This window comes from Myotis lucifugus, unplaced genomic scaffold, assembly GCF_000147115.1.
Source record: "Myotis lucifugus unplaced genomic scaffold, Myoluc2.0 scaffold_126, whole genome shotgun sequence".
Lineage (NCBI taxonomy): Eukaryota > Metazoa > Chordata > Mammalia > Chiroptera > Vespertilionidae > Myotis > Myotis lucifugus.
In genome coordinates, this window is record NW_005871174.1 from 3,342,869 (window position 1) to 3,358,856 (window position 15,988).

The 15,988-nt window shown below is 35.1% G+C and overlaps 1 protein-coding gene across 1 annotated transcript in view; it reads left to right on the top strand.

Moving 5' to 3' along the window:
* Positions 1-15,988, top strand: part of COL24A1 (collagen type XXIV alpha 1 chain) — a 281,993-nt gene that overhangs the window by 18,469 nt on the left and 247,536 nt on the right. Inside the window, exons 5-7 of the mRNA XM_023758248.1 lie at positions 418-471; positions 7,255-7,308; positions 11,637-11,690. Coding sequence (XP_023614016.1) covers positions 418-471; positions 7,255-7,308; positions 11,637-11,690 — 162 coding nt within the window. The remainder of the gene's footprint in view (positions 1-417; positions 472-7,254; positions 7,309-11,636; positions 11,691-15,988) is intronic.

A 15,988-nucleotide genomic window follows, 5' to 3' on the forward strand; every position in this document is an offset into this window, starting at 1 on the left:
AGATAGGATAAGCAAAAGCCTAAGTGCACAAAGAGTTAACATGTGTTGAGAGGAGAATAATAAAACAATTGAACTTTGTTATTTTTAGGCTTCTTACTCTGCAGGGCTTTTAAAAATAGCACTAAGCAATATGATTGGAGATAGGGGAGGTACCTGAGGCAGGTAAACACCTCAAGGCAATGTTCTGAAGTAAAAGATAGAAAGGACACTTCTACTGACACTTCTACTCTATAATTAGTGTAGCTCAGATGAAAATATCCAAGTTCTCAGAAAATCTAACAGACTTTGTAAAAAACGGAAATATTCATTTTAATGAAATTATAGTATGTAATATTATTTGAATGTTAGAATAAACAGTGCCTGTTACTTATATCTGGATTTATTCTAAGCATGATCTGACTCTTTTACTATTTGCAGGGCATACCAGGACCACATGGAAATCCTGGGTTGCCTGGATTGCCAGGTCCAAAGGTGAGTGATTACTAGTGAGTAATTCATGATTTTCTTGACATAAAAGATGGTCCTTAACTTTTAAAGCCAATCTTAGGACAGTGAGGATCTCTGCTATGTGCAGAGCATAACATTTGATTATTTAACAGGATTGTCTTAGCTTGGCAGACAGCTAGATTCCTCCAAAGGCCCACTGCTCTTGAACTCATCTGGTTAGTGGTAAAGTCAGGGGTAGGCCTGCTTTGGTATGACAAAGTCTTTATTGTCAAAATATGATGGCAACATATTGAAACCTTTGAAATATACAGATTAGGATTTGAGTGGTTTACCTTAAATCAAGGCCGTTTTAATGAGCTAATAAATACTGAGGAAATAAAATATCATTCATTTCCCTGATCCATACTTCCTAATATTTTCACTTGAAAAAAGATCTGTGAGGATAATGTTTATAGGATGATTGAATTTTTATGAAAACAACTAACCTGACAGCCCATCTATCACACTATTATCTACCAGACTACTATCAGGATAGTAGTAGGAGCATAGAAAAAGGATATATTCCAGGTTGGTTACCCTGAGAGGAGGTATGGAGATAGAGATCTAACTACATGTTATATATGTAAAATTTATATGTATATAAAATAAATCCCATAAAATTATGGAATTAGGTAAACATTAGAGTCTTGGTTGCCAGTAACTTAATGAATTTCTTTTTAAGGCCTTAATAATCCCTCTATTTAATAATGATCACACTCTGAAGTATACATGTAACCATATAGAATAGGGGTTAAGGACATAGGTTTTGGAGTCCAAGAGATCTGGGTTCAAGTCATAGTCCTCTTGGTTTGTATAATAGAAGCCAATCACTTGCTTACCCTCTTTAAGCTTCACTTTCTTCTGCTATAAAATGGGAAAGCCTTGGCCGGTGTGGCTCATTTGGTTGGGTGTGTCCATGCACCGAATGTTACTGGTTCAATTCCCAGTCAGGGCACATGCCCAGATTGCAGGCTCCATCCATTCTTTGTAGGGGGTGTGCAGGAGGCAGCCGATCAATGTTTCACTGTTACATCAATGTTTTTCTCTTCCTCTCAACTTTCTCTAACTAAAAAAATCAATAAAAATATTAAAAATAAATAAATAAAAATGGGGAAATCATAGTACATCCTCATAGGATTGAAGTGAAGGCAAGTTAAATTAATGCGAGTAAAGCACTTACCATGACATTAGCATGCCATGAGTATTATGATTATTATTAATAAGTAATAAAATACCATACAGCTAGGATAATTGAAATCCAAATTTTCTAAAGCTTCTCATCATTACTAATACTTTCTTTAGTTCCATAAAAATGCCTCCAAGAGGAAAAGACTCTTTTAACTCAAGTCTGAATGTGTAACAGTGGGAGGAAAGACAGATGACCTAAAGAATCCCGAAGTTTGCTTTGTAATGTGTGATTCCTGAGTCCTTCAAGTTTCATGTGAGGAATTGAAAGATATTTAGACTAGCCAAAGGTTAAAGTAGCTATAAAGGCCTAGCTCATGCTTCTCCACAGGGCTGAAGTGCCCGGGGCTTACAGTCCTGCTAACAGCCTACAGGAAGGAAGGCGGAAGTGGGCCGGGGCAATTTCCACTTGGCTTGTATAATTAGGTATTCCAAACAAAGAAATAATAAATACGGAGAATAGGGTGAGGAGAGATGAAAATATAGTGGAGAGCCTTTCATTTAATTGACTTCTTACAATGTAAATACATATTTAGGAGCAGTATTGGAGAAGATAAAAAACTTTGTATCAAATAAAAATTTTGATTGTCCCAAGATTAAAAACAGTGTATTTTTCAGTATTGATCAGTATGAATATGTGTCTTTGGTTAAATGATCGCGGAGAGATGAAAATTTGAATCTCAGGATTTTTTTCTTCAGTATTCTATTTAGTAGTAGTGTGGATATGATTTTGAGTATAGCTATTCACTAATAAAATATTTGTATGAATCCATATATGAGGAATTTTTTAAAACCTACTTTTAATTTTAAAACAACTACTTAGACCTCTTGGGGACTTAATCTTATTAGTCAAATATTAATCTTTAATTCATATTTAATTTAATAATTTTAAAACATGATAATTATGTCCAAAATAGCCCAAACTGACCATGATTTGTTTAAACTGTACATAACTGAACATTAGATTTGTGATAGGTGTTAAAAATTATCACTCTGTTTTAAAGGCATCAAATAAAGCTTGCAGTGTGTGGTTTTGCAAAACCAATTTTCCTAGGTATTTAACATGCATTTTAGACTAATCAGAATTAATGGAACAGACAAGCTTTATACTTTATAATCTTCTTAGAATATTTATTCAAGGCAATGCAAGAAAAGCAGATTACATGCTCTTGACAAGAAATTTTGACATATAATCACAGGATTGATTTTCTTTCAGGGAATAAAGGTTCCTTTTAAAATAAGGGAATTTAGAATATAAAGACAATTCCAGTTATTTTTCTTTTCTCCGTTACTGTTTAGCAAGAATAACATAGATAGAATTATTGGCCTTTAAGAAAATTGTATAAAAAGTCATCTTGCCACTTGCACAAGGAATCATCTGTCCATTTCCAAAGGGGGTCACCTGAATCTACAGAAAGAGCAAATTAAGGCAATTGAAAATCTAAAAAGGTTTAACTGAAATGGGAAATGTGACACATTATGGAACCTTTTTACAAACATATTAGAATTAGTGTGATGTATTAAAATTGTTAGAATCAATCAGTTAAATGATATGAAGCACATAAAGTACTTGGTAGAATGCTTGTGTATAGTTGATATTTAAGAAAATAATAATTCCCTTTTCTTGAAAGAGCTACTTATTAAAGGGCTAGGCTAATTAGAAATGAAACTTTTACTGAAAGTACCACATTTATTATTTGTTAAATAAAACATCTTGTGGCTCTTATGAATGAAAATACATTAAGACAGTATAGAAATATGATGTATTGATTAGGCTATTTTAAAGTTTATAAGGTATTTACCATGTCCCGCTAAAGTGATATGGCTCAAACCCCAAACTATTTCCCTAATGTGGCCAGCTGCTGAAATTTATGTTCAATTCTTTCAGCCTTCCAGTTGTTGCTTTCTGCTGAGCTCTTTGGAATCTATCACATGTCAGGATCAGCCAAGAATGGAAGAGAGTCTATATCCAGGTTTTGGGGGAAACTGTCTCCCCCCTCCCTCCCTCCCTTCGTTATTTCCTTCAAATTTCTCCTTCAATTTACAGTCATTCTGGGAGTCCCATACTCTGTCCTCTGACACCATTAGCCAAAAGATCTTTGGTTTTCTGCTTGAATTCTAGCCACTCTGTGAGCTAAAAAAGAAAGGAAGTGTTGGTTAGAGAGTCTAATACTTAAAATTGAGACTATGGAGCTTGTGTGGTTGTTAGTAATGTTAAAGTTAAGAATATTCAGGTGATGCTACCTCAAGATCATGCTATTTAGTGTTTCCTTTATGGTACTCTCACAATTTAACTCATCATACTCTGAAATTTTTAGTTCCAAATTCTTTTCACTAAAACTTTGCAGCTTTATCAGTAATTCATTCAAGAGTTGTGTTGCCTGCTTTTCAAGATGGCAATAATTGTAAAATTTATTTTAATGATTGTCTTTAGTCTTATTTCTTTTAAATATTCTTATTTATTATTTTTGTTCATCCTCACCTGAGGATATTTTTCCATTGATTTTTAGAGAGAGTAGAAGGGAGGGGAAGAGACAGAGAGGAACATCGATGTGAGAGAGACACATCGATTGGCTGCCCCCTGCACGTGCCCCCACCAGGGCCAGAGCCTGCAACCAAGTTACATGCCCTTGACTGGAATCGAACCCAGGACCCTTCAGTCTGCAGGCCGATACTCTATCCCCTGAGCAAAACCAGCTAGGGCTAGTCTTATTTTTAACACTAACATTTTTATAATCTATAGAGAATTTGATGCTAAATCTTGCCAGCTAATCTAGTAGGTATTATTATTATTATTATCATTATTACTATTATTATTACTATTATTTTTACATTTAAATTTACATTTAAATTATACATTTAAATTAGATTAATCTCAATTTCAGAAAGATTAAATTCAGTCTTTTTAAATTTACATTTAAATTAGATTAATCTCAATTTCAGAAAGATTAAATTCAGTCTTTTCACTCCAAATCCCACTGCTCTTTTCATTATATTGGGTAGACTCTAATCTGATAAATCTGATCTAACATGTTAATGAATCTAGTACCTTAGGGAGTTTCCCTCCCTAGACAGAGGGCCCTCTGGAGATCGAATGACAGCCCAAAAGAGTTACTCTGGTAAAGAGGATCTTAGACTCTTTAGCAGCTTAGTGGGATAGGTGGGACTTTAGAATCCTTTGAGTTATAATGTGCAGGCAACTTCCTTTTACTCATACTCAAAAGGATATATAGCTCTTATAACAAAAGTCATGTAGTAGTAGTAGAAGTCAGTACTGAAGGTCAAAGTCAGTTATGATTAATTAATTTATAAACATTATATTTAATTTCAAGGAGGACTTGAAAGCCAATCAAGTGTGACTTAAAGTGTGTCCGGAGTTATAGAATAGAAAATGAGGGAGTATGTAAGTAAGTGATTTTGGAGTATTCTCCTTCAATGCAGAGAGTATGCCCTACTTCTTTGACATTTCAGGTAAAGTTGGCATGTTCAATAATCTTTGTTTTATGCTTTTTATACCAGGATTAACTCACAACTGGCCAGGTTAAAAGCTGACTTCATGCTGACTTGCAGTTCTGGTGCTAGAACACAAGTTGATCAAATACACAAGCGTACTTGTGCAGGAATAAAAGAGATTTGACATGTAGCTCTGTAAATATGTTGCCTAATCTATAAAGCTTATGAATAAGAGAAAGTTCTCCCTTTAAATCTAATTTTGATTGCTTAATTACTTTTCCTACTCTTTTGTTGTTGTTGTTGTTTGTTAATTCTCACCCAAGGATATTTTTTCCCCATTAGTTTTAGAGAGTGGGAAGGATGGGGACTGGGGAGAGGGGGAGAGAGACAGAAAAAAAAAAAAAACATGTGAGGGAGACACATCAATTGGTTGCCTCCTGCACGTGCCTGCAACCCAGGTATGAGCCCCTGATGGGGAATCGAACCCAGACTGATGCTCTAACCACTGAACATGTGGGTCAGGGCTTTCTCACTTTTTAAATTTTTTTTAAATGGAGGATGAAATATCAAATTAGTGAAAGATATTAAGAAATCTGAATGAAAATTATATTAAGAAAGTTGATAAATAATAAAAAATTCAGATAGGACCTAAGTTTTAGAAGTAAAAACATCAGCTACAAAGGATTTTATTATATTCAGATTTCTCAAGGGCTATTATTTCTTAAGTTCTTACCTCAAATCAGTTGGTTAGGTGTTATAATAGAAGCTTAAAATATGTTAAAACCAATAAGTAATATTTTTTATTTACTAGACATTGTGATATGAGAAAGAAAAATGATCTGGTTTGCCAATAATTTTCCAAGCGATTTTAACCAATTCAATTAATCTTTCTGGATCTCATTGCTTCTTTATCTATAAAATATGATTCATTAGCTAAGCTCTTAATATCTCTAACAAATTCTAAGTATATTTTCTTTTTTCTCTGATGAAGAGCTGAGTTTTTAAATTTTGAGATATCACTAAAGCCATTTCTCATCTTCCATAATCTTGTAACCAATGATCTAAAATTATAGCCTTAGTGGTGGAAGTGGTGATGGCTATGGAAGGGAAGAGGTCAGCCTGGAAAACAACCTTTTCTTTAAAAATTTTCTTCAACTCTAGAATATAGGACTCTTTGCCAATGAAGACTCATTTCTCATTTGTAAAGTGAAAAGACTTACTGTTGAATGTTAATGGCTTTTCTTTTGGTCATTCTTCTTTCATCGGTCAGTTCTAGTACTCTTGGAAAGCACCCCTGAGAAAGAAGACAAGACTATTTTCCTATTTCCCATAGAGTTAAAGTAGCATTTAGAACTCTCCAGGAATGGAAAAGCATGATTAGTTGAGAATGGTAATGAAATCAGAATTTGAATTATAAAGAATCTCTCAATTGTGGCCTCTTATTTTATGAGGTGTGAAATAGTTAGAAAAGGAGATACTTTGGTAAGTAATCATAAGAAAGATTAACAAGAAAGATTAATATTGTACCAAGAACTTTGATTGAAACCAAATGTCATATTTTTCTTAAAACATAAAAGATAAAGATTACTGGAGTATAAAAAGTACAATTTTTATAGCAGAATAAAAACAATTTAAATCTAATTTAAATCTAATTTGGCAATTAGAGGTATTTTTTGGTTTATTTTTTATTCTAAAAGTAATGTATGTACATTGCAAGATTTTAGAAAATATTTAATCTTGGAATGATAGGTAAAAATTTTATGAATTATATAAGCAGGTTTCTTTTCCTGAAAGTAACTAGTGTGCCAATGCTAAAATAGAAACTAAACTCAATATGTCACAAAAATGGAAAGGTTAATAGAACCTTTACATAGGTCCTTTGAAGAAAGATGATTCAATATTAGTATAACTTTAGTGAATAAATCAGCTATGTCTGGGGAATTTTGAGGAATCTTTTTCAACATTTAAACATAAAGCTAAGAAAAATATACATTAAAAATAAATAATTCATACCCATCTCATTTTAAACTAATTTAATACCATGTAATGTGTATAACTTCTGCTACAACTGAAGACGTGTACTATATGTAATCTATGCTTCACCAAGTGTTTCATAACTGTTTTATCTAGGGCCCCAAAGGAGATCCAGGATTTTCCCCAGGTCAGGCTACTTCTGGACAAAAGGTAATTATTTGTTCCTGAAATAAAATCATGGTGATATATGTCAAGCATTTAAAAATTGTCTTATCTTATTAATCCTTTTTTGAGACTTTGCTTGTTATCAGACAGGGAAGATAGAAAACTATCCTATATAAGAAAACCCTAATATGCAAATCGACCGAATGGCAAAACGACCGTTGGAATGATGGGTTGCTATGATGTACACTGACCAGTCAGGAGCAGCTCCTGCATTGAGTGTTTGCCCCCCAAGAGGGAGGCGACCAGCAGTGGCAATCAGGGGGTGGGGCCTCCCTAGTGTGTGGCGCCTGGATGCCAGCCAAGGCGGGTGCCAGCAGGGCCCCCCCATCACCCTGCCCGCCGGTCACCCCGAAGATGGCCCTGATTGCCTGCCAGGCCTAGGGACCCTACCCTATATATTGGGAACAGTCTCTTAGATTTAAAAATTAAAACCTGGCAACGCTACTCCAACACTGAAAAAAACAGGATGATGTAGCGATGACATGCATGGACTCTGGCTTGCACATTTTGTGGTCAGCCCTGATTCTGACACTTATAACTGTGACAAAGCCAATTACTTAACTTCTGCTTCAGTTTTTCCACCCATAAGATGGGGAAAATGATACTACTGCCTCAGAAGGATCATGTTATGTCCTACTTTTTATAATCAGGACAAAAAAATGTAGCTGGCCATACAACAGCAAGATGCCTTTCACCTGTATGAAAAGTATGCAGCCTCCCAGATTGCAAGAGGGATGTCTGACTGCCGGTTTAGGCCTGACATTCCCTGAGGGGTCCCGGATTGTGAGAGGACACAGGCCAGGCTGAGGGAACCCCCCGACCCATGCATGAATTTCGTGCACCGAGCCTCTAGTTGTATTATAATGAAGGAAGAAATATTTGATGAATTAAGTAAATATTATCATTAATCTCAGTCTTACCATTAATTATTTTTTAGTGTCTACTGTGGCCTGCCATTGTACTACCAGCTAATTAGGGATAAGTGGGGGGAAAAATTAGAACAAGATATGATCCTAATCTCAAAAATTTTACTGTTTATATGCATGTACATACTAATACATAAATTCCAGTGCCATTTCATACCTTTTTGTAGATAGTTCTACATACTTTATCTTAAGTCCCACAGAAATTATGTAGTAATCATAATTATCTTGTTTCCAGTTGAATTCATAGAATTTACGGGATTCATCATATGGATAGTAAATGCAGAGTTAATGATATATCTGAGTTATTTGACTTTTAGTCTAATATGCTTTTTTATTTTATCATAATACTCTTGAACACACACACACTTATATTTAGGTAAAAAGAAACTAATGTTTTAATGTAAAGATAGCAACACATTTTTATTAGGAGGAGTTTACTGCTTTCGAGTGCGGATGAATACAAAATGAGTCTTAAGGAATACATCTGGAAGCTTTATTTAGACAAGCACTTGATGAATGTGATACAATTAAAGGATGTTTATGTTTATGTGGTATATATTCACAAACTTCTAAAATCCCTGAATACTTTGGTGGTTCCTGGTTGAAAGCTGATCTTTTACATGGCTTACAAAGTCTTTTAAACTTAAAAAATATCGCATCATATTAATGGACTATACAGATATACTAGTACTAACTAGTAAAACAAAAATAATAATTTAAAATCTTAAGGACTTTCTCATCTCAAACGTCTAACTTCTGGTATTTTGAGAAAATAAATATCTACTGCTTACAACACCCCCAGAGTGATATGTTACATCAGCCCAAATGAATGGATACAGCTTCTTAGGGCACACTTACGTGCTCCTGGTGGCACTGCTGAAGTGGCACCTGAATTAAATTACATCAAGGTCCAATAGTATTGAAAGGGTGCTTCATTTGGCAAAGAGTCCCTCCTTATGAAATATTATGAGTATGAGTAAAGCCACAGCTATTGACATGACAGGTCCCAATGGTATGTACTTTGAGATGACAAATTGCAGAGAAATAGAATAGCTTAACCTCATATCTTTCCTTTCTGTGTATAAACAATGCTATCAAATGTGATGATGTGTAAAGTTTGGAGACGATCTTAATGACAGTTTGACTGCTGCTTAAGATATCTGGGCCACATCATTAAAACAAAACAAAAAAAATTTCAAAATGCAAAATAAAATCTTAAGGACGTTATTGCTGTGATGGAACTGAGTTCACTGAATCTAAATACTTTAGAAAGGGAGTGGGAATTTAATTGATCCCTTAATTATTACAAGGAAAAAATATGCAGTCCAAGAAACAAAAATGCTATCTTTTAAAATATCTACATATAGGATATTTAATTTCTTACTGAAATTTCAGAAATTAGAGTTCCACTCTGTTTTGGTGACTGCATTAAATAAAGTCCTCAAATTAAGCATTTAGGTGGCTTCTCTGTACAAAATATATGGTGGTTCAGAATGTGTTCAGTATTTCTATAGAATACAGAATGAGTCAGCCTGGGAGTGGGGGCTTGGCAGTATGTCAGCCTTTTTTTTTTTTTTTTTACTTTTTGCGTCACTTTATACTAATTGTGGATAATACTAAAAAGGAGAACTATAGTAAGATATAGGATTTAATAGCAAGTTACCATTGAGCTTTAAGTGAAATCCATCTTTTAAAACTGAGATATTATACTCTGGTTTCTCTTCAGATCTATTCTTAGAAATTATATTTACATTAAGTTGGGTTCAAGTGAGAATATTAGTGATATACATACAATATGAATATAAATAAAATATAAATATTAAATTGGTGGGCATATAGGGGCATTGGGAAACAATTGAAATACAAATATTAAATTGGTGGGCATATAGGGGCATTGAGAAACAATTGAATTCTATTTTCAACTATTTAGCCATTTTTACAATAAATATATGGTTAACAATGAAACAATAAAAGCAATGCATGGGGCTAGTCCTTCAGAATGTAATACCAACTAAATAATATCTCTCATAGTGCATAGATAAGTGTTTAAGTCCTTTTGGGATCTCATGGCAAGCAAAGATCATTTAAATAATGGTAATTTTTCCTTTCTCATAAGACATATGAGATAGTATTCTAATTTTTTGGATAGGAAAACTTTGAAGGGGAATCAGGTAATCCACCCATGATTAGAGCTCGTGGAAGGAGATGATCTCCTATTTCCTACTGCAGTTTTGTGTTTCCTCTATCAGGGTAATAAATGTTAAAAAAATAAAAACCTGTATCATCCCATCGCAAAAGGAAGACCTGAAATCATTGAGCAGGTGCATTAAAATGAATATTCGAACAAGTGGAAAAGCACTCCATTGTTAATAATCAGAAACATCCTTTTCTGACTGCTTAATTTGATGACATATTAAAATAGACAATGCACTAATAACTAAACAGAGCATAAATAGTCACTAAGGAGTTTATTTTGGTTATTACCTGAGTACTCTTTTTCCTTTCAAACACCATATACATGTAAATAAATATATGTAAACTTTTGCACAGTAAATTGCTGCAGTGGAAACGGGAAAGGGAGGTAAAGAAAAAGTGCACCTAGAGAAAGCAGGTGTAATATTACACCCCAGCCCCCCCCATTCCTTTTTGATAGGCTTCTCCCCCACTCAATTCCGCCCACTTCACCCCTATACTCTCCCCTTCCTACCCCAAGACGGGCTGGCAGCCCTCATGGGAGTTCGGGGAGGAGGGAACCGAGGGGCCTAATTGGTGAAGTTTGGTCTGTTGGGCCAAACACAGGGCCCTCCTGATCATTTTTCACTGTAGTCGCTCTAGTGGTGCCTTTGCAGGGAAGGCGCCCTTGCAGTCCCGCCAGGGGAAGTGCCCCTTTGGGGGGTGGGGGTGAGGAAGGGGGGCGACTACAGAAACGCAGCCCTGCTCTCCACAGCCCTGCATCCTGAGGTTCAAGGTTGCACATGGGAGACCCCTCGGGCTGTAGGTCCTCACCAAAAAGAGCAGGACAGATGCCACACCAAGTGCTTGTAGAATTTTAAAGTAAACTTTAGTTTTTTAAAAAACACGGTAAACCTTGGAGCAGTGGGAATTGGGGGAGGAAGGTCATTCCTAGAGAAAAGGACACCGGAGAAAAAGGTGCGGGACCGCGGAGGTGGGGAGGCCCAGAGCCGGTGTTCAGCATTGGGTGAGAAGGCCCGGGAGCTCCAGAAAAGCTGCCAGAAGTTCCCAGAAACAACGTGGAACTTGAGTCCGATTGTGAAGATCAGAAATGAAGGCAGTGAGATCTTGACGCCCAAGATAAAATCCTGTCGCAAGGGAATTCTACTTTTCAATCGTCTTTTATACCATTAAACCTCTGTGTTTTGTTCCTAGGGTGACCAAGGCCTGTCTGGGTTAGTCGGCCCCCCTGGCGTGCAAGGTGACAAGGTAAGATGCAGTTGTACTTTGACATATTAGGTGTCCAGACTCCAGGAGCTCTTCAGTTCCTGGATCTCGTTTTGCAGTTGAGCCTAAAGCCAATGTTTTAAATTTCTTTTCTCAGCAGTAGGAATTAGGATGCTGTCCTAATCCAGGAAAGTGGTGCCCGCAAAAGCCAGGGTTGTATGAAAAGGAAAATAAAACCCTTCCGTTAATGATGAGAACGTCACTGATAGAATATGGAAGATGTTTTAAAATTATATTAGGAAAGAACCTAATTCTGAAACTTTGAAGTCACTTTTTAAGTTTTATATATCCAAAGGAGTTACACTTGGTTATAGGTAATACATTTGGCTTTTTCTTTAAAGGGGTTCTTATTTTATTAGGAAATAATAATCTGTGCCATGATATATATACAAATGTGAAGCCTGATGGGAAGGGTGGAACTGAGGATTGGGGATGGCTACTACAACACAGTAGTCACACCCATATGACTAAGCTTTCTCTGAGGTTAAAAGAAATACTAGCACAGCTATGCTAATTATTTCATAAAATATGTTGTGTACATTTTCTTCTATATATTCAACTTGTTTCCCGCCTCCCCCCACTCCACCGCCCCCCATACATTGTGTTGTTGATTTTCTACAGGGAATAAGGAAGAAAAAATTTCTTTCTAAGCTATTAAGAGCCCCGGGATATTGGAGGGCAGTATTTGACATTACATGGATGTCTAGATACATATAAACATTAGCTGTGCTGGTGTTTTAGTGTGTCATATTTCTTCCCTCTTGGGAGATTTAGGTTGGAGGTGATAGTTAGGCTCTGGTTACTTGGCTCAAATTCCATCTGCTATTTTCTGATTCCCATAAACCTTGGGTAGGTTGCCTAACCTCTCTAAGCTTTAGTTGCCTCATCTTTAAGATTTGAAGATGATACTACCCACTTCATAGGGAGTTCTTAAGAACATGGAATGAGATAATCCATCCACTATCCTGCCAGACAAATAGCAAGCCCTTAATAAATGTTAACCATCAGCTATTTATCTGGTTTTGGAAAGGATCCTGACCTTGTTTGCTTTTCTTCAAAACCCTTGCTAAGGGCTGAATTGTTAAATGATGAAAAAGGTTGTGAGCTCATGGAGTAGTTTTCCTCCCATGACCACACCACACCACACCATTATTCTTATGGTCCTCAGACTAGTCTTCATCCTAGATGGTACTTAGAATCTGATAGCTCCTTTGAGGTTGTTGGTTTCTCCCAAGGAGATATGAAACTGCAGAGTGATCATTTCTAACAGAATTGGTCATGATATACAGTCATGAATTTTCTTGATTAATGCTACTTAGCATACCTCTGACCACTAAGGATACCTCTGAGGAAATTGTACTGATGAAGGGCATCAAACAAAGAAAATCTCTTAATACAGGAATTACCTTAATTGTTTATTTGATATTAAGTATAGTTATTTCACCCTAAATAATAACTGCATATGAGAGAAAAACAAACTAATTATTAGTTTCTGAGGTTAGATTATGCCTATGGCTGATGAAATTAGCAATCCAGAAAGAAAAATACTAAGTAAAAGTTGAGTGATTATTATGTAGAAGAGGATATAAGGAAATATTATGTATAGAGAAAGTTTTAAAAGACTAATGTTAACCATTAGAGCAGATTATCATTTGAAACTTGAAATTGTATTCACTTAAAGCAGAATATGTTAGCTTCCAAAGCCCTCTGCACATACTATATGGATCTCATCCCATCAGTATTTTAAAACATTAAGAATTTTTTTACTCTGTGTAAATCTAGTAAAATGAAATAGCCTTAATTTAAACAAACTGGGGGGAAAGGGTGCATCTTTCACAGACTCCTTTTTCTGCAATATGATTTTTAAAACTTGTAAAATCCGGGCTTTATTGTTAACTAATAGAAATAGATCCTATAGAAACCAGGGATGTTGTATTATCAATTATCAGCTGTAGCTGAATTTTCTCTAGGGAAGATTTAGTTGAAGGTACTTAGAAACTAAATTACTTTCTGGTAAATGAAACATCCATGGTTTACTATGATTTGAAAGTCATTTAGAACAGTTGAAATAGTTGAGATGATTTTGTAGCTTTTTCTGAGAATGTTTTCTCCTTTTTCAGAGGGTCTATAGTGGGAACTATATACAGATTTTTTTTTAAAAATGTATTGCCAGCGAAAGGACATAAGGACTCAATCTAAGCCTAAGCTGATTTTCCACTCTGATTTTCCACATAAGCAGGCGTGGAATAAGTTTTTATCACAGTCTATGTGCATATCTTACTTTAATAGGAATGTATAATAGAAATACATTCAAAATGAGCTTGATAGACGGTTCCTATCCTTTATGTGAAAGGGGAAATGATTATTGGGTAGAATGTTTGGGCAAATTATTAGCTGTTTATGGAATTTACTAATTTTGATTCATTTTTGAGCTACCGAGGTCACGCTCAGATTTACTTCCTGCAAACAGGATCTGTGCTGGTAGAACCTAGCATAACAGTTCATATTCGCTATAACCTAGGGCAGGGGTCCTCAAACTACGGCCCGCGGGCCACATGCAAATACAAATATTGTATTTGTTCCCGTTTTGTTTTTTTACTTAAAAATAAGATATGTGCAGTGTGCATAGGAATTTGTTCATAGTTTTTTTTTTTAAACTATAGTCCGGCCCTCCAACGGTCTGAGGGACAGTGAACTAGCCCCCCGTTTAAAAAGTTTGAGGACCCCTGACCTAGAGACTCCTATTCTTTCATCATTTCAGTTCTAACCCTAAAATGGTAGATGAATTCTATAGTCAAGATAAGAAGTTAAGTTATTCATGTTGTGAGATATCTCTGATAAGCCCAGGGAGTTTAAGAGAATTGCTCAGGGTCACTCAGAGTTATGGAAAGATTAAGAGATAAAATTTACAGATACTGAATTCACTGTGCATTTAACTGTTCTGTTCATATTATAAGAGATGAATAAGGTACTTGGGTTTTGATTAGTGTAAAGTTTCTTACATCTTTTTATTGATTAAACCATTTTATGAATTATTATAACTATGACTACTAACATTAATAGTTGCTATAAAATTTTGTGCAGTGTCCCAGCCTCTCTGCAGCTCTTTGAGATTGATACTATGTTCAGTGTGTTACAAATAAGTGGAGTATGAAAGAGTTAAATAACTTATCCAAGGCCACACAACTATTAATTAGTACAGTTACGACTCAGATCCAGGCCTATTTGACACATGGCTGTGCTGTTAATAACTTGGAGTACAGTTGCCCCATTAATTAATTAGTTCATTAAGCCAATTTTTGTTAGATGTGTATTTCAGTATTCTGACCATCTCAAGAATGTATGCAAGAGGAAGTAATTTTTTTTCATGAAAGCTAAGGGAACAAATATAGTTTTGGATGACAGATAATAATGACTTCATTATTCCTTTTCTCTGGGAAAGGAATAATTCTTCTAATATAAACCATACTCAAGTAATATTTAAAATGACTACAAGAAAGTTGTGTAGATAACACTGACAACTCTTGAAAACTGTTGAGATAAAGAAAAGATTAATGTGAAAAATGTTTTGAAAACTAGAATTAACATTGAGTCAGAAATAACAAAGCAGGTAAATCAGAAGCAATATTTTCTTTCACTCTTCAATAGATTTTTTTGGTTTGCTGTTTTCTTTTCCCCCTTTTATCTCTCTCTCCTGGACTTTTAAAAAAATAATTATTAACATCTTTAACAAGCAATGTGCTTCTCCAGATTGACAGGCTACGTTGTCTCAATTTACCTACCTTCATATAACTCTTATTTTCCTAGGAACTGAAGTATGTTTCACTTCCCACTAAGTGTCTCAATTTGTGCCAAAAAGCAGATAGTTTGATCCAGAGTGCATGTTGAATTGGATGGAAAACAAAAGTCAGAATTCTGAGTTTGGACTCCAGATGGATTTTAAATTGGTTTTTAATATAGCTGATCAGTTGCTATATTAATATTGAAAGTCTGCTATTTAAAAGTGTAAGAACATTAACAGTGCTTTCAGTTGGAGCAATTTTTTTTGATCAGGGGATAAGCCAGATGGGAGAAGTTAAGCATATCTTAGCATGAAGGTATAACTCAGAGCAGTTGTGAAATAATGCACACATTTTTAAGACATATTTTTATAAATAATGAATGGCAGTAATTTTCTGCATATCAAAAACACTGGCTACTATGGTTTTAGTAATAATTATAAATAGTGTGAATTCTTATTCTGTTCTGGTGGAAATATTTCAATTATTTTAGAAAGTATT